Source organism: Apis cerana, linkage group LG7 (assembly GCF_029169275.1).
Source record: "Apis cerana isolate GH-2021 linkage group LG7, AcerK_1.0, whole genome shotgun sequence".
NCBI lineage: Eukaryota > Metazoa > Arthropoda > Insecta > Hymenoptera > Apidae > Apis > Apis cerana.
The window spans coordinates 9,070,494-9,090,700 of record NC_083858.1 but is presented as its reverse complement, the minus strand read 5'-3'; the positions used below and the strand labels follow the sequence as shown (position 1 = coordinate 9,090,700).

General features: G+C 34.5%; 2 protein-coding genes across 12 annotated transcripts in view; one reads left to right on the top strand and one right to left on the bottom strand.

The window, feature by feature from the left end:
- The window catches only part of LOC114577732 (uncharacterized), a 444,442-nt gene that overhangs the window by 139,620 nt on the left and 284,615 nt on the right, over window positions 1–20,207 (top strand). The gene's annotated exons all lie outside the window — the stretch shown is intronic.
- LOC107999292 (glutamate receptor 1) overlaps window positions 1–20,207 on the bottom strand; it is a 264,212-nt gene that overhangs the window by 15,884 nt on the left and 228,121 nt on the right. For both annotated transcript variants that reach the window (XM_062077062.1, XM_062077063.1), the window contains exons 5-13: window positions 11,050–11,182; window positions 9,825–9,945; window positions 9,334–9,498; window positions 4,836–5,051; window positions 2,182–2,289; window positions 1,782–1,895; window positions 1,562–1,682; window positions 811–905; window positions 79–302 (exon numbers count right to left, since the gene is read on the bottom strand). In XM_062077062.1, the coding sequence (XP_061933046.1) occupies window positions 79–302; window positions 811–905; window positions 1,562–1,682; window positions 1,782–1,895; window positions 2,182–2,289; window positions 4,836–5,051; window positions 9,334–9,498; window positions 9,825–9,945; window positions 11,050–11,182 (1,297 nt within the window). The remainder of the gene's footprint in view (window positions 1–78; window positions 303–810; window positions 906–1,561; window positions 1,683–1,781; window positions 1,896–2,181; window positions 2,290–4,835; window positions 5,052–9,333; window positions 9,499–9,824; window positions 9,946–11,049; window positions 11,183–20,207) is intronic.

The following is a 20,207-nucleotide window of genomic DNA, read 5'->3' as shown; positions in this document are numbered from 1 at the left end:
CTCCGAGGCTGACCGTATATCGACTGTAACTACTTATCCGTCGAAAAAGGAGAATATCTTTAAGAAAATCGCATTTACCTGGACACGGTAAAAAGAACGATGGACACACCGATATACGAGAAGATCACGCACACCCATATCTCTTTGCTCAGCGGATTCAGAAAGCTGAAAACCCCCGGTTTCTGTTTGATGGGCTTTTTGATCATTATACTGATTCCAAGTGACATAAAGGGTTTACTGAAATCGATCACTCGTTCACGCTCAGACGTGATCGTCATCGGGGCAATCGCGATATCCGCCTCCTGCAAATAAATATGAACAATGAATAACGTTACGAAAATAAATTACAACTAACGATACAATAATTACAACTAACCGTTTAAAACCGAACGATATTAAAATATTTCGTTCGAATTTTAATTTCTTTAAATAAATTTATCTATCCGTCGAAGATGACGATATTTCATTTCGAAAATTTTGTTACGGAAAAACTAAATTTGACTAAACTTTTGTTTTTTTTCGAAATTCGTCCGCCAGATGTAGCTGGAAACAGGTCAGGCGATTGTGAAAGAGCTTGCACGCTCGAGACATCTGGTGGAGGAATTTCGTACTTTCTGACCAAAGATAAAACAGCTCGTTCATCGTCCATTTCGAGATAGAACTGGCCGATCAATATAAGTGCAATCTTTCGCCTAGTTGGACGAAATCGCTCGGTCCATACGCTGACTTCCGGGACGCTTTGTTCTAGAAATCGCATCGAGATCTCGATGGACGTTTTCCAGAACATTGATCGATTTCCCTGAAACTTACTTTGCGGATCAGCTCGCCGACCATGCCGTCCCAACCACCAGGCACGTCAGAATTTTCCATACCGTATTTACCGTCTTTCACTATACGAAGTTCGTCTGGAAAAGGAAAATTTTCTACTTGATTCATTTAATTTCAAAAGTAATGGGATTATTAAATTAGTAGTGGAATAGTTAAGTTTTTTTTTAAGTGGCTGATTTTACTGAAGGTGGAAAGTTCTTGAACTACTTTAGGGCGGGGTAACTAGGCGGATGCTCGTATCGATGTTTAATTTTTATTTTCATTTCTTTTTTGGGGGACATTATTCATATAGATAGAAAATTGAAAATTGGATGTGAAGAAAAGTGTGGATATAAGAGTGTGAGTGTAAGACGAGCTGTGAACTTTTATTTTTTTCGTATAAAATTTTTTTAAATAACTTATTTCTTGGGTTTGAAATTATCTTATGATTTTTATCATGTAACGTGCAAGAAGATATATTATATAAAAATAAGTTTTCAATTGACTTATGTAATTATAATTTTGTTGATTAAAAGATTATCCATCAAAGTTAAAATTCGAAAGCTTGTTTTGATACTTATTTTTCGTTTCGAGAATCGAATCGGTGTTTTAATTTCTACAGATTCAAGGAAAAAGGACTTTCGATGGATTCTTTCTGTGCAATATCTGTTGAGAACAAGCATTCAAGATTTATATTATCTTGAGATGATACTACAATTATATAATAATCAGAAAGGATGAGATATATACTTACACGTTATTCCCAGTTTCTTAGCTATGAGATCAGCCAAATCTTTGCAGTAACCCTCGTAACTATCATTTCCAGTCAATATCTCTCCGCTATCCGATTTTTTCTGCATAATATACGGTTCCTCCTGTACCATTGGACGCAATATTACAATTAGCAAATCAAGATGAATTTAAAAAAAAGTCAATCATCTGAGCAAACACAAACCATTCGTTTCCATTCTTACCACAATAGTTGTGACGATGTAGGTTTTATTCTTCTCGATTTCCGCGTGCGGCCGAAGTCGAATGTACTTTGCCGCGATTGCCTGGAATCCAGCCTCGTCCGTCCATTCAGCCACCTTGAAAGGTAAATCGTGAATAGCTGATAGTTGGTCGAGATACGTTACAATCGACGTATGTGCATGCGTGTTCGTGATCATAGATGGTCAATATTGTCGAGCAAAGTGCTCGAAGGATCGTAAAAAAGGAAAATTTAATCGCAACGTTTCTTTTCTTCTGTGTAATTTTAATATTTTCCTCCCTTTTCCCGCGAGATCTCGAGATATGGTTGGATATTTTGGTGTAGAGATAATGATGGAAGAGGGAATAAGAGATGCCTAGGAACGAAAAAAAAAAAATATTTACTTTGACCATGGCGCTGTTGACCGTCATCTCGACAACGTGGAGGGTGTAATTGTGCCTGCGACCGTCATCGTTAAAGCGGATCTCCCCTGTCAGTCCCTCGATTTCCACCTGAAAGTTGAATAGGAATCAAAGAGTCAGGTTGTTGAACGACGTAACTGTACGCGGTTTTCGCTCTTTTATGGGACGATGCCTGCGTAAACATTGGGCGAAAAAGGGTGAATATAGAGGATGGTGATGGTGTTCAGTGATTCAAGTATTAGATATATTTTAATATTCAATATACATGTATTTATATAGTTACTTTCCAAGATTTTTTTAACGGATTCAATGGCGTTATGATCTATAGAATGGTATATATATAATTCCATGTGCGAGAATGAATCGAAAATGTGGAATGGAATTTTTTCATTCGAATTTTCGTTTTCGAGAAAATCAAATTTAAAAATTTTTCGAACTCGAGTGAATTTGATTCAATGTCCATACGAATGGATAATAGATAAAGGCTTATGTTACGTAAAAAAAAATCTAGAAAAAAATATTTTCATTTTCAAAGCTCTCCGTTCGAAATCGAATTTTTGAATTTGAAAATTGTTCGATCTTCTTCGCGATTTTTTAACTCATTTTTAACTACAATTTTTCCAAATGAAAATCTACTTTCGTTTGAAAAATTTCTCAAAAACGATGATTTCCAGCGAACAAATTTTATACCATATTTTCGACCTACTTTTACACGTAAAAATCACATCTTGCTTATCCAGATACCTTATCTACTCGATCGAACCTCTCCATCTTTCATCAAATTTCGTCAATTTTTCAAACTCAGCCGAAAATTTAAAACTTCCTCTCCCCTTTCGTGAAATTCCAATAATCAAACTTATCAATTCTCAAGAATAACGCTTCTCACTTTTTTTTCTTTTCATCGAATTTGTCAGAGGAGGAATCGACACGTAATAGGAGGAGGAGGAGGAGCTGGAGGGGTGGCATTTCCGGTGTGACTGTACACGTGTGTACATAGAACGGAGGGGAACGATCTGACATGGACGTAGGAATGCCGTTAGAGTCGGAATAACCACCAATTACTGTCAATGGCAGAGAGACGTCGGGAAGGGTCCCTGGCAATTTCGGTTGCCATAGGCATTCGAAACATATAAAGCACTTCCGTGCTTCAAGAATTTCGAGATCGTTTTCACGTACGCGCGTGACTTTCTCATCCTTTTATAACGCGATAACGCGCCGTGAATTAGATATTAGAAAGATAAAAACGTGGAAAGATATGTTATTCAAAAGAATGTTAAGGAGAAATTTTTATTTCTGCAATTAATTCTACACATCGTAATTTGAAAATGATAGAAAATAGCATGATAGAAACAATTTCTTTTCTCAATCTTTATTTGTCTTGTTTGATAAATAGGAATATCTTAGATAATTCTTAGATAATTTATAGATAAGCTTCTCTTTAATATCTTTGCTCGTAGTAAATATTATCTTTATAACATTTTTTAAAACTATTTTTAAAATAATGTTATCGTTAATGAAACCAATACCTCTTAATACTAAAATTATTTAATTTCTCTTTTTAACTTGTCAAGAGCAAAACGGCATTTCACGAATAGGGGTATCATATCATTTTTAATAAATCAAATTATGGAATGGCACATAATCGAAGCTTCAACAGTGAAAAAAGGAATATATATTAAGTGAAATAAATTTCGCTAAATAAAGATTGACTGTACGTGGAGAAGGACCTAACATTGAGATAAATAATTGAATGGGTGCAGAATTTGTGAGAACGAAAAAGTGAGATTCAGTGGAGGTCTGAAAATTGAAGGGATGTGAAAAAAATTTAGGAACGGAGGGAACGGTGGTGGAAATAAGCTGCGGGTGGTTGAATGATTTATTGAGATGAATAGTTTGTTAGGTTCTTAGATTTATGGTTTTCTAACGCTGTTTGATCGTCGGTTGTGTTCCCTGGATGTCATGGATGGATTGAAATTAATAAATGAAATTATATTTACCTTTGTCTTTGTTTCTTAAGCTAGAAAAATTTGTTATCATTCGACGTTTATATTTTTTTCCCACGATTTTTAAAGATCGAAAGCGATAAATAAAGTTATATTCTATTCCTTTTTTCTTTTTTTTTTTTTAACAATCGAAAGAGATCGAAATTCATAATCCATAAATTTTAAAGAGATTTTCCGGAGATTACAATTTATTAATAATCAAAACGACGTTTATTTTTCAGGCTAATTCTAGAGATTGGAAAGTGATTAATAAAAGCAATATTTATCTTTTAAACGATTAATAGAGATTGTAATTGATGTACAAAACGTTATTTAATTAAATCGAACAATTTGTAAATATTGGAATTAATGATAAAGATATATTTATTTTTCAAACGGTTTATAGGTATTGAGATTAATAAATGAAGCAAAATTTTATTTTTCAATCAATTTGCAGAGATTGAAAGTGATTGATAAAATGAAATTTATCTTTCCACGAATTAATACGAATAAAACAATATTTAAATTTTGCATCGATCGATTTAATAGATATTAAAATTGCTGAAGCGAAGCCACATCTATTTTTAAGCATTTTTTTTTCTTCCTTTTTTTTAATCTTTCTCTAAGGAAAAAGGAAAGATGGGTTTCACTTACTTTTCTGAGTAGCCTGGAAATTTTATCGCCATATTCGAACGGTGTCACCCAGCCCCGACTGCTATTGCAATCCAGCGCCCTGGTACCGTTAGTAATCTGACTGCTTCCAGGAATTCCGGTCCGTCTCACGTTGCTTCTGTCAGGCTTTTTTCTCAGAAACTTGTTGAACGCCTCGACGAGGACGAATACGGCATCGTACATCAGCGCAGCTTGCGCCTAATGCGAAGAGAATCGTAAAATGAGCGATTTTTTTTTTTGCTACGAAAGGAGAAAAAGTTAGGTTAATTGCAACGTAAGAATAATTTTTATTCGACGATGTTTGAAATTCTTTTCCGCAGAAAATTAATTTCTCTTCGAATATATCTCGTATTTTTGCGATACATTCAAAATTGCACATATCTTATATTTCGATTATGACGATCATATATTAGAAAATTAAGTTTTTCAAAATATATTGTTCTCGAAGATAAAATGAAAGGATAGAAAATATATCTGGGGATGAAGAATAGGTTTCGTTGTAAAGTTAATATATTATTATTGGAGGGAGGGTTTAAACATTTTTTTTTATTTTTTTTTTGTAAATATCCTGAAATATTGGAAAAACTATTTCGTTCATTCCAAAGTGTACATAAGTACGGTAAAGAAGGGGAATCATGGTAATTACAATGGTTTTTAAATTGCTTTCTTTTTCTGTTAGAGATACGGCTACTATAAGTACCGGCATGAATTATACATGAAGCTGTTTTCAAACCGGCACGAGAAGTATCGTGAATGTAAAGTGGGTTTCCTCGGATAATATAAACGGATATATATATATATATCGAACATCGATGTACTAAAAATTTATTTAACATTATTTCTTGCGTTAACAACGTAATAACAATTTATTCTCAATTTTTATTACCTTCATGATTTTTCTTAATTAAAGTATCAATTGTTAATATCATTATTGAATTTTGCGACTAAAGATTAAATATATATTAGCTGATACATTGCTTTGTAACATAATTTTGGTAGAAACGTGTAATTTTAATTAAATATCGAAAATTGGAAAATATTATAAAATTTCTTCGATCGACGAAAATCGCGACCGGTTACGATTCGTTTATTTTAATTCAATAAATCTAATAGTTTCGCTATTATATAAGGGGAAACTGAAAGGTTTGCTAGATAGCGCGCGACAATTCTATTATGGCAGTTGAAGCCAGCTTCGCGCCCAATCATTCACACCGCTGAATACACAGAATAAAATAAATTACCAATTCTGTCCGTCAAATCGAGTCCCATCCCCTCTATCAAAATTTGTTTGATCGAGGCTAACAAAAATTCAGTTTCAAAACATCGAATCGATCCTCGCCAATATCCCAGCCAACCTTCCATCCATCAATATTCCAAGAGACAAGCGTACAAGAATCAATTTCACCAAGCTTGTTCGATCGCTTAAAACCTTTCTCCTAATAATAATTAAACCCATCCCGTCATCAAAATTAAATTCGATAAAATCGAAACACCAAGAAACAATTGTCTTCGTTCTTGAATAATTATTTAAACTTACCATAAATATGACAGAAAAATATCATATAATATTACGATATAAATTGTTATTATTTGAAATAAATTTTCGTCACCAATTCCCAGTTGACGCTTGGTTAACAAGGGGAGGGGGTGGCACGAAGATCGGCCAGAAGGGGACAGACGTATGCAGAATCACGTATGCGGGCGCGTGGCCAAAGTTCAGGAAGCACGTTAGGAAATTGCGCGGGGATCGATCAGGGATAATCGGCGTGTTGGATCGTCTTTCGAGAAGGCATCGTGCGATGGGATCGAACAGGGTGAGCGGGGGCGTAGATCGCGATAAGCTTGGATTCCGTTCGTGCCGGGTTGGACGATCCATCGATGGATTCGCGGTGGTAAAACTGGTACGATGGACGTGGGAGCGGTTGATAGCGGGACGTGGTTACGATTATGGCCGGATGAAATTCGTGGTTGAGCTTTATACAGCTTTTCGGAATATCCTTGGGTGAAACTTGGAAAATCAAAATTGGCCGTGGTCACAATTTGATTCTTTTCGTCGAAAAGTGTCATCCGTTCGATATTTCGAAATTGAAGAAAAAAGTTAGCGGGGAAGATTATAGTCGATAAATGAATATATATTGAAAAATTTGGCGATCGAGTGAAAGATCGAAGAGCAATTGAATATGTTATCAAATATCAAAGATACTTCGATCAAAATCTTGTTCGATATGTATAAGTTCGATAATAAGTGCGAAAAATACGTGAAAAGGCAATTGTGTGCAGCTAATCTAACTTAATATTACAACAAATATCGAGCTAATCGGTTGATATTGTTGCAAAAAAAAAAAAAAAGGATTACAGCGATGTGAATTTTTGAATATCCCATATTAAATTGTTCTCAGGATTGAATCATCGATATGGAGAGAATTTTAAAATATTTTGTTATTTATACATTGTCCAATCGAAGAACTCGGTAGAGAAGATGGTAAGAATAAAAATATATTTACAATTTGTAAAAAAACTTTCCACACGAATGATTACAAGTGAATATATTCATTTTGTATCTTCTTTTTAATTAATTTTTAATTTTTACAGACTTGGAAAAACAATTTGAAGTAAATTTTTAAAATATTGAAAAATATTCTTCGATGTACAAGGCGATTTTTTTTTCTGTCGAATTTATTCATTTCGAGTTTTTTTATCTATTTAAATACAGAAAAAAACTGTGTGTGATAACTTTTGTCAATTTTAAACGTCAATTTTGTCAATTTCAACGTTTCGTTAAACTGGTATTATTATTATAAATTATCTTTCTCTCTTTAGTTTTCGAATTTAATATTTATCTTTCTATTCACATTTCAAAATAAAATCGATCGATCATAATTTTAATATTTTATCAAATTGGGTATATTTATTGTCGATTTTAAAAAGGTTATATCTTTGAATTCGACAAATTGCTATCATTTTTTTCAAATATTAAAGCATTTGTTCAAAAAGCATGAAATTTGAAATTTTCTCATCCTCTCAATCTCTCATTTTTAATTATTATATCTTTATACTTATTAATTGCATTCATATTTTAATTAGAAGACATCAAAGCATTTCTTTTTATACATCAAAATTTTCTTTTCTATTATTATCTTCAACTATTATATCATATCTCTAGAGTTAAAAGGACTTTTCTTTATATCAAAAAATGAACGTAATATGGTGATATTAATTCCTAATATCTAATTTCATATCATTATTTTATTTCAATTACAAATTTACTTTCAGTAATATCACACGAGACTCTATAATTTTAACATTCCAATTTCTTTCATAAAAACTTTTTCATAATCCAGAAAAATAATTATATGTATAATATACTAAAAAGCTATTAATAACACTCGTTCATTGTACCTTTATTATACTAATATACCTTCACTTTTCTTTTAAATTTTTCAAATGTAAAATTAAATTTTCAAAATTTTAACTCTACCAAATTATTTCAGTAGAATATCCTTCGATTCAACCTGCTCTGATCCATCTTCAGACTTCGGGATTACGTATCCCCTTGTTTGATTTTCTTTATTGGTGGACTCGAGGCCACCCTTTTCGCATGCAATCGCTCCTCCTTGACCGTGCCAAGTATCCGAAAACAAGCCCGAAACCCGAGTAGATTGACGCGCTTAGGGTAGAAAATTGTAGTACTCGAAAGGTACTCGACAATATGGAGCTTGAATAGGGCTCCTTTTTCGAAAATTGACTACAGCCTGACTGATGGTACTGCTTTCACGAGTGCTTTCACGGTTATTGGAGATTGGAACGGGGATAATGCTTGGTAAATTTCGAAGAAAGATTATTTTACTTATGGGAATCTGATTTCTGTATCGAGCAAAGTTGCGCTCGTAAAAATTCGGTAATGGATCGGTTGTTTCGGGATCAGGAAACTTTAAATTCGTTCTATATAATTTCAGCTGAAAAACAATTTGAACGTAATACAAGGCGTGTAATTTCAAAGAAATAGGAAAAGGGGGAAAAGATAAAACGTACGAAATTTTTTTAAATTTAAAAACGAACAAAAGAAAATACACAAAATACATAAAGTGGAATATATTTGGAGAAAACTGTTAACTCAACTTACATTTATATAAATGACAATGAATGCTTTTATATTTTGTATTACATATAATAATTTTTTTAATAAAATCTACCAAAATACAATTTCACCTATTATCGATATCTTTCACGATAATCTGATCATTCAATATCTCGTATCACTACTTTAATTATACTTTAAAAAAACAGGAAAAAGAAACATACACATACACGAAAGTATTCAACCGTGCATCATCCTAATCTTCCATAGTTAAAAATTTAAAACTCGATCTCGATCTTGCATCGAAACAAATATGCATATATACATCCAAAAATAAAACTCCTCTCAGAGAACAGAAAGAGAGAGAGAGAGGAAGAAATATTCCAACGAATATATACGTACAGAAATGGATTCGCGGCCAGCTCCTTGAGACGTGGCCGGGTCGAGGCGATGCCATCCAGCCAGGAAATCTTTGATGTAGGGCCGTGTCGCGTCCACGATGCGAAATCCGGTGATGTTGATGGCCCCGTACTCGATCACCTCGCTCTCCCATCGATCGTCCATTATCTGATTGCGCGAAAACAGGCCGATTGTAACGATTGTAAAAGCTCACGATGCAGGGCCCCCCACTTCCGGTTGGACGTGCATTGGAAACGAAAGGTGCACAGATACGGGCAATTTGACAAAAGCAACGGTTTATCCGATTCTGAGGTCGCTCTCGTGCCGAGTTCGATTTTCGAGATATGTAATACGAAGAGTAATTTTCATGATTCGATGAAATTTTCATTCGATTGGAATTTCTGGTCTAAAAATGGCTTTACGTGAAAACTTTAATGCAAACTTCAACAATGGAATTTTGGCGACGTCGAGTGGAATTGGAATCGAGCTCTTACCAATCCGCTTAATAAGTAGTGGTACGTCCTTTTTCCAAGCGCGACGTCCCTCACGTGGCTTACCACGATATCTTTTGCCATGTCCGTGGGGCAGTCGAGCACGACGTATTTGTTACTCCATCTGCAAAGATTTAAATATTTAGTAAAAGTAAATTAATCGAGCGTTATTTTTAATACGAGTAATGTAGGACATGATAAGCAAGTGATACAGGTCAATCATAAACTCGGGAATCGGTATATAAATAAAAAGGGTTTAAAATACAAGTCCAATCGAAATATAATTTTTTCAAATGAACTGTTTTGTCGAAGAAAAGTACTTATTGAGATATATATTTTTAAAAAAATTTATAAATATATAACCTATAACGTTGATGGTTCAAATGAATATTTACGACTGGTATATCGTGGTACACTTCTCTCTCATACGGACGAGAGATCCTAACAACGGTGGACAGATAATGAATTTACATAATTCCAGCCGCGTCGCTTCTCCCACGATAAAGTCTCGATGCAACGAGCTGTTTGCCTGTGACGTTTCGAATAGTTACGTTTTGTTTTCGGTAATGGGAATCGCTCATTCGATTCGGTCTCATTGTCAGTCCGGTTGTTGATTACCTGGCCCGTGCAAATGCGTGGCCACTGGTAAATTGCGGCCGAGACACGCGGTGTCCGCTTCTATTCTATCGCGAAAGGGTGATCCGTCACGCTGTATCAAAGACCTTGCTTTTTCAAGCTTTTTAAATACTGCAAACATTTTTTATTTCATTCCACGTAAAAAGTTCCCGAGAAAAAAAATGTGAGATGGAAAAAGAGCAAATTTGTCGGGTTTTCTATCGAGTTAAATTGAATTTTGTACTTTATAATTTTAGGATTTAAGAATTTAAAATGATCGAACGAATCTTTTCACATTTCGATATTGCGCAAATTTGTTTACTTTCTTTTTTAAAAGCTGTATCGAAGTTATTGATCTTTATTGGATCACGGCTTTATTTTTCAGCTACGATTGAATTCTCTTTCTCTCTTTTTTTTTTTTTTTTAATGAAAATAACAATGCAGATATATTCAACGATCCCGAATTGATCCTGGAAATGAAATGGAGCATCAATTTGAAAAAAATTCTGCTCGAATAAATTTCTTTATGTATTCTATATACATCGAGTCGAAGCCAATTTCTTTCAGAATCGATTGAAAAGTAATTTAGATAGAAAAAAATTTGCACACTCACCTATTCAATTCCTCCAAACTGCGCAAGAAATCGATCGCCTCGGACATATTTTGTATTCGTTTCACCGTTTCGACCTGAAACGATTCGTTTCCCGGCTTCAAACCCTGATAGATTTGCTGCAGCCTGAGCAGACCTGGAAAGGGAGGGACGAGATTTACAGTGACCGGTTCGAAAATTCTCTATGGCCGTGCGCGCGGCTCGTCATTACGCATTATACTATTCGCGTTTTCCGAAAATTATGCGCGCACGATTGCGCATCACATCGGCCGTTATTCATTGGCAGACGTTCCGTTTGGCCTGCGGTCCACACCCCAAATGTTTCGCAGTGATTGCACCGGAACCGTCTCTAATCTCGTAATCAGATGACGTGTGATCGTGATGTTTGACGTGTTCAAAAAAAAAAGGAATTTTTTCCCTTCCTTATCTAGGAATAAGATCACAGATCGTTTTATTACGTAGGAATAAATTTTCTCTGGCTCTGGATCAATGGACGATGGATAATATTTATTATCGATCGAAAAGTAGAAATAAATAGCGAATAGAGAAACTTTGATATTCGATTTTTAGCATTCTTTATACACATTATATACGTTATAATATTTAAATACGTTACATTAATTTGTTAATACAGTGTTCATATTCGAAGAATATTCAAAACTGATTTTTTTTTTCATTGATTGTACTCCAAAATAAGAAACCTTAAATGAAAAATATAAAGAAAATTCGTACATTATATTTTCACAACGTTCAACATCTACCACGAAATTTTTATTAATTAAAGTATCATATTAAACGATACGAGATTTAATATATATATCATTATGATTTTTCTTCCCTACATTTAATCCCCTATCGTAAACATCAATAATTTCCTTTCCTGCTATCGAACGCAACACCTGTCACTCCACCGTAACCCAAACCAAACCACACATATCTCACCCCTTCTCACCAATGGCCAATATTATCGGAGATACAATTCCCGGTGACAAACCTCCAAACCGATCCATCCCAAAACCGACCATCTTCCCCGAGTCTTCCGCAACTCCAATCAAAAGTCCGCTCCTATTCATCCGCGTCTGTTTCACGGAAACAGATATTAAACGCTCTCTCTGCTGTTTGCGGACAGGGGGGATCGCTTTTTGGGGGGTGGGGGATGCGGAACAATCGACCGCGATGAAAGGATCGAGTGACTCGTAAGCGCGGATACGGGCTTAATGCGAATAGAGGGGGTGGAAATTGAAAAATCAGAAATAAAAGGACGAAGGTGGGGTTGGAGCGAAGGGGGCTAGGAAAAGTCAACAGAATCGGCCGCGTTTCGCGTTTTTCCGTCGCGCTCTTTTGCAGCGCGATGCGTGAAACCGAACTGGCCGGGGTTAACGAGTGTTACAAAAGGAGTTTCGACGAGTTTCGACGAATAGGGACGTTTCGAGAACATCCTTCCTACGTTCGGACAATTCAGAACACTGATGCTACCATTCCATTCCGTGAGTGATGACGAGTGATAAATTCGAATATCGGTGGTGACTCGAACGAGTGTAATAAGTTATAAAAATTATAATAGTAAATTGTAAAAATTTTGTTATAGAAATCTATTCGAACGATAGAGGGAACCATGCCATTCGAGTCACTTTTTGATTTTTCTCGATATCTCGATCGGTTGCCGAGATATAAGGATTCAAAGTTTTCATAGCGCTTGAAATAGTGCAGAAGTTATGAATGGGACCGCGACTCAGTGACCTACATTTTTTCCTGGAAATGCGTACTACGTTCTTCTAGGAATCGCGTCTGTCGACTGTCTAGAGTTTGGGATAGGTCAGTCAGGGGAGTGCGAGCGAGAGATCCGATTGTCCGACAAGAACGGAGATAGTAAACGATTAAAAATTACCTTTCTCTTTACACGACGATATCTCGGGAACCGGAAGTCGTATCGGAATGGATCAAAGAGCGTTTTAAAGGTGAAGATTCCATGCTTCTAATGATCGTTGATTGGTTGATCTCGAGTCATTATCTTCGGAGTTATAGCGATTCAAAGTTTTTCTAATTTCAATTGAAATCGAGTTTAAGGTAAACGATTAAAAATTACTTTTCTCTTTACACGACGATATCTCGGGAACCGGAAGTCGTATCGAGACAAACGAAAAAGCATTTTAAAGAGAAAGTTTCCGCGGTTTTAATGATCTTTCATTCATTGAGCAGAAATCATTAACTTCCAAGTTATAGCGATTTAAAGTTTTTTTAATTTTAATAGCGTTTTATCGGATTTAAATGATTAAAATGTCTCTGTTTGTTTACACGACGGTATCTCAAGAACCGGAAATCGTATCGGAATAAATAAGAAAACACTTTGAAGAGCAAGTTCTCGCGTTTCTACCGATCTTTCATTCGTATAGGCCATTAATTTCGAAGTTATAGTTCAAAGTTTCCCTTCGGTATGATACTTTTCTATTCTACATTTGAGTTTAAACATCTCTATGTTCTTTGATGCTTTAGAAAGGTTTACTAAAAAAATATCTTTGCCGATTTTTAATCGTGAATAAAAAAACAATATTATTTTTAGCTCGAAGAAGAATCACGTTTTAAATTTTGGAATCTCCAAAGAATTTAATTTCTTATTTTCAAAAGTCTATGAATAATTTTTTTTTCTTCTAACTATTTCATTAACTTTGTATCAAAATTTCGTAAAATCACGAATATGATGCCTTTATCGAAAACTGACAAAAGACTATTGAATTGAATTTAATCCAGAAATGCGATATAATCTTTACTGGAAGATTATTCCACGCATGATAATCTATTCACTTTGATCTCAGTCGGCTCGATTTGAACATTAATCAAATTCCTTTAACATTGCTACCGTGCCGGAATCCGTAACAATGAATTCACAAACGGTCTTAATTAACATCGTTCGCTATTGATACTCGATATAAGACTTTTTCTAACAATTAACTAACGTATCTTCTTATTCCTCGATTCTATTCTCAATTCAATCTCGAGAAGTTCTGCGAGATCGCTTTTCGATCCTGAAATCGATAAAAGTGAAAATAAATTCAAGAGAAGATCGAATGGGAATGGTTCGAGCATGATTTGGTAGGAATACGCCAGAGAAAAATGAAATATCATGAGATCATGAACTAATCTTTCAAATAGCATCTGATGTCAAAAGAAAAGATTTAAAGTTATTCTTTTCTTCCATAAAAATATTCATTTTGATTTTTTACAAATTTCATTATCTGTGTATCATTTTTAGAAAGATAACATACGAATATAAGTTCAAATGTGAACACTGAAGTATTATTACACGTACATTTAATAATTTGCGTCTCTCTCCTCCCTCTCTCTTTCTCTCTCTTGTTTTAATCTCAGCTCGTAATCCTTTCCACGATAAAACTCCTAATTACGCACAGTAATAAAATATTTAAACCTTAATGAAAAACGTAAACTTTACTTAAATTCCATAACATCTTCCTTTATTTTTAACTCAATTTACTTAGGAGATGTATAATAAGACTAAATTAAATTTTCCTAGTTTTCAATTTCGTATAAAAACACCTTAATATACATATAATAATGTTAATATTAAGAAAAGGAACGAAAAGGCTCCATAATTAAAAATTAAGATGATAAATTATTGGAGGGAAATTTTTCATGTGAGACGAAATTTTATTACATTAATAATTATTATTCGCAGGAAACAAGTAATTGAAACGAAACGAATCAAAAATCGATCCACATTTCAGGATGCACCGAATCGCGAAAGACAATCCTGAATTTATTGTACATTTCCCGAATAAATCGATAAAAATCATAATAAAATTATTCGAATTTATTCACATTTATTTATCGTCTATCCAATTATTTACATACGTCAAACTATCTCGTATCTTTGACAAACGTTTTCACTGTTTTATTAGATAAAAGCACGTGTTTGTCGATAAAATCTAATTAAAAATAACGCGATATCGTTTTGAAATTTCACTATTCGGCTTCGACTGGAAAATACGAAAAAGTTGGATTTCTTTAAATTTTTCTTCGTTTTCTATTCGATATTTTCATCTATTTATTTTTTTCTTTTCGATTTCTGTTTATTATTCTTCCACTTCCTCCTTTTCTACCTTCCTCTCCCTTTCAACGTTACTTTTCTCAAGGGGATGTCGATTCTTTGTTGCATTTCCTTTAAGTGATTTCATCATTGTATCAAGCAAACGTTCAACTTCAATTACCAGATTGACGGCCGGAACTTCCGGTAGCCGCTTATGGCCACGGGTATTTCGCTAACAGTATTTCAAATGACGACACTCTGCATTAAGGACTTAACTCGAGGCACTGAAAGTAGATTAGAAAGTTTTTTTTAAAATTCTTAAAATGCCGAGCAATGGTTCCCCGTTGGATAACGAATTTTTTAACGCTTTAACGCCATCACTGATTATTTGAATATACGAAAAATTAATCTCTTTGCAATCTCTTGTCGAGACAATAAAATATTTTTAATCGTCGATGCATCATCATACTCGAGAGACGAAGGCTCGTTTAAATCTTCGTTTCTTTAATCATGCTTAATGGAAAATTAATCTTTCATGAAAATCTAATTATCACGCGCTAATTTTACACCTTTTTCAATCCTTATTCCTCGCGAATGTATTATTATTAATACAAGTGATTAAAAAGATAAATTTAAAATTTAACTTTTCCACTTTTAAACTTTTAAACTTTTTGCATTGAAATTTTTTGAAAGTACGAAAGAACACGAAAAAGTGGGAATTTTATATTCACCTCATCACGGCCGAATGAATTCCAGACGGAATAATTTTTAAGCTTTGAAGTTGTTCAATAATTTTCAAATATCCGGAAGGAATAATCGGTGAATAATCTTTCGAGTGTTTATAAAAGCGTCAAGGGGAAGTTTAACGATGCAAAGATCCGTTTAATAAGAAGATAAAAGAAGCGAACGATAAAAGGAAAAAAAAAAAAAAAGCGAAACTTAACAAACCTCGAAATCGCACGATTGATTTGATCGCCAGTCTCGAAACTTGACTCGTCAAGTGTCTCCAAGGATTTGTACGGTGCATCGGGGCCCTTGTTACCTGATAATTGAATAATCAGGTGCTCGAATCGTGATAATTCGATTCCGATGCACTCGATTTCTTGGATGCACAAGAATGCAAAGCGTTCTTTGTATCCAATTTTGAGTATATTTTAATTATATTATTTAAAAAATATTGGAAATAATTATTGAGATGTATTTATCAATTTATTTTAATTAATTTTAAATAAAAACAGATACATGTACATACATTTTTTTTTATCAATGATTAAATTTAGATGAATATTATCGTTCATTCATTAAATACATGAATATATTTAAATATTTCATTGCAATTATAACGAAGAAAATGTTCATTAATGATAATTAATCGTTTCAAACGCATATTAAAAGATATATAAATATTTATTACATATTAATAAAATTAAATAATAATTTTCTTATCGTTAAAATAAAACTAAATAAAAAATATTTTTATTGATTTTTGAAATATTATCGTCTAAGGTCTCGTCACGTATATTCAAATCAGGTTCTTCATTATCGCTTGATGAATTATCAAATTATTTCTTCGAATATATCTTTTTATCGTCACTTTGATATTTTTTGTGGGAGACTGGTCGAACATTTTTTTAATTAGTTTTCAAGTTTGATTCATATTAAAATTTGTTTAAAATTCTTGATTAATTAATGATGGATAATTATGGCGAAAACATTTTAGAAATTTATAGCTCTTCTGCTTAATATGATGTCGTTTTAATTGGATGATTGAAATAAAATTGAATAATCAAGTAATTGAAATTGGCTCGATAAATTTCATATTTACGTGTACCGGCCTATTAAATCAAATTATAAAAACAATTACTTTTATATATTTTTCGTTAAATTTAATTACAAAATTTCCAAGATTTGAAATTTTAAAGGATACGATATTTAATTAATTTAACGATGACATTCATAAAAACGCGTTCAAAAATTAATCAAATCTTTGATGTCTAATCATACATCAATCATGCATTATATTAACAAAGTATTATACGAAATTTACTTCAAAATTCCCATTCAATCGTATTTTTGGAAAGCCAAGAAACCTTTAACCTTTTAAAAATTCGTTCATTTCGAACATAATCTCCCAATTTTTATCCCAACAATTTTTTCCAACCAGATTTTTATTCTTCCCCGTAAAAATCACCACCCCGTCCATCGTCATCCCCTTTAAATCATCGCACCGATACACTCTCTCCCTTTCTCTCTTTCTTTTTTAATCATCGAACGCGCGAACAAGAAGCGCGCGGAACGTTCGAGGATCGAGCGATCAACGATCAACACGCACGGCCGAGAATGGCCGTAAGGGATGAACACGTCAGTCACCCGCCTCGATGGTACGCGAACAATCCTGTCTGCCGTCTCACACGGCATTGGGCGTGCGGTTTCTCGTTGCTTGTACCTCGGAGACGGAAATGCCATCGCGGAAGCCAACGTCGAAACAGGGGAGGGGGTGATTTGGGAGAGACGCCGTCCGACTCTATCCGCGGTAAGCCCCGTTCCCTCTGCTTTAAAGGGGAGAGGACCTCGTTAGGGCGTCGAGAACGCGATCGATCTCGGTGGATCTTCGTGGAGAGGAGATGGATCTTGTCGAGATCGGAGGGAGGGTGTCGCGAAATTTCAACGCGAGACGCGGTTCGGGATAAGTAAATTTTCGGGGGCGAAAATTATGGCGTCGGATGGAATTCCACCACGGGGAAGAATGGAGTTGAGTGAGAATTTCTGATGAACGGGGGAAGTTAAAACTAGGGGAGATTTGTTTATTATTACTAGAGGTGGATCGTTTTCGAATAATCTTATCTCGTGTTCGATTATCAAGCTTGTTCAAGAATGGAACGATACAGATGAAAAAAAAAGATTATATTAGAATAATTTTTTTTTAATGAATTAACAGATAATCTGGGAATGATATACCGTTCCACAAATATTTTTATCTAATTCGTTATGCTCTGTTCAATGTACAAAGTTTCGTTGTAAATGATAAAATAAAAAAGGATTATTGAGTTTATCATTGATGATGAGCGTGTAAAAAAGGAATTAGATTGTAAAATTTCTGTTTGTTACAACAAACGTTAAACGTTAATATTTTCTATGGAGGAAACGCTGCTCCTCGCGATGGATCGTCACCAACGAAATTTTCTCGCGAAGATTTACGGACAACGAAATGTGCCCTCGAAGATTAGCGTCGAGTGAAATTTTCTCGCGAGCCCTACTCGCGAGGGGTTTACGTTCGAGCGAGATTCCCTCTAAAACTTTTCGCCAAGCGGAATTTCCTTGCGAGACATCCCCGTGAAACAACATTTTCCGCGCGAACACAGTTTTCGCATCAGCGTTGATTTTTAATCTTTTCTTCTTCTTCTTCTTCTTCTTTTTATTCGTCCCCCTGGCTGGTTGCTCTCGTTGCCAATTTCCATTTTTGATTTCAAAAATATTCGAAATATACAGAGTATAAAGTATTCCCAACATCCATATTGGTATTTTTATACACGTGTTTCGTTATTTGTTTTAACGAACGGGGAGGATCGCTCCATTTTGATCCCAAATATACATTCGAATCGTTAATACACATAAATCTCTGCGTTACATAAAATGAATAAATAATGTTAGAACGAAGCTTAAGTTTTATTGCGAACAAACTTCGATGCGACGTACGATATATTTCATTCGATCATTCCGTTTAAAAAGACCAATTTCTTTAGAAATTTATACAGTACAAATCCTTCGTAGAGCATAAAAATTTTAATCTTCCCTGAACACAGTATCATTAAATATTATCTAAAATTATAATATCGTGATCGTAATACAAGAAAAAATAAATAAAAAAAAAAAAGAAAGATGCGAACCACGAAAAAAAAGTTTAACACTATTTTTTTCTTTTTTTTAACGCCATTTGATTAATCGAATTCCAATAACTTCCTGTACAAAAATGTGAAACGGCCATGAGTTAAAAAAAAAAAAAAATGTGAAACAAACGGGTTTAACCAAAATTCCCCGATGTAAATATACATTTTTCCCAAATTCCCCGTCAACACATGGAGCCACAGACGCACGATTTCTCCCGAAGATAAAAAGGGAAATTGAATTATCGATTGGATAGGTCGGAGGCAACCGCTGCGTGGCAATGAAAGGGGAGGAAAACGCGTAGGTAAACGCGTGCGGGGCGATGATCGTAGCACTCGTGGAAGGGAACTGTTTTATTGGGGCGAGTTCGTGATCGACGAATTCGCCTATCGTAAACTTTCCACCCTATATTGCTTTCCGCCGCCATTTCTCGTTAATAGCCGCCCCGTTGCAAAACTTCGACACCAAGCTCCCACCTCCACCCCCGCCAAAGATCGATATTCTATTCGTTCCGTGTGCCGAATTTATTAAACGATACAAAAGCTTGACGAGTTTTAATCTTTATCGATTGTCCCATCGTTCGAATCGTGCCGATAACGAACGATAGATCGAGCGATTTGACTCGATTATTAAAGAAATTTTCGAAAAAAAAAGAAAATTGAAATTTTTCTCAAAGAAGAAGAAGAATTTAAATTATTTATTTCAATTATTAGTGCATTGGTGTCTAAAAGGATGTTGGGATGAAACTAAAAATGATTTTTCAATGAAATATTTTACATTCGTCATCGGTTCAGTATATTTTCTTTGAATTGTTCATAAGATTAAGAAATTTGTAAAACAAAAAGACTGAGATTAAGCTGTTACTTTTAAAAATGTTTTACGTTTCTCTAAGTGTCTGAAGCATGGCACCAGTTCAAGAAAGCCGAAAAATTCTGACGATTCCCAAGAGTACCAGGTATATTCCCAATACACCTCAGAAACTATTGTGAGCTTTGCGAGCTTTCCAGACAGCAAATTCTTTCATTCCGTCTCCACAGACCAGCGGAATCCTCAGAACTTGTCGAGAAGTCGGCAACAACCTCTGAAATTCCTCGCCACTTGGACATCGGGGCAACCGAGACGCTCTCATATAACTTTCCACTTGTTGTAAACAAGTGAACCTTCCACTTTCAAATACCCGGATATCAGAATTATCTTAAACTTTTACAATTTACGATTCTCTGCAATTTTTTAT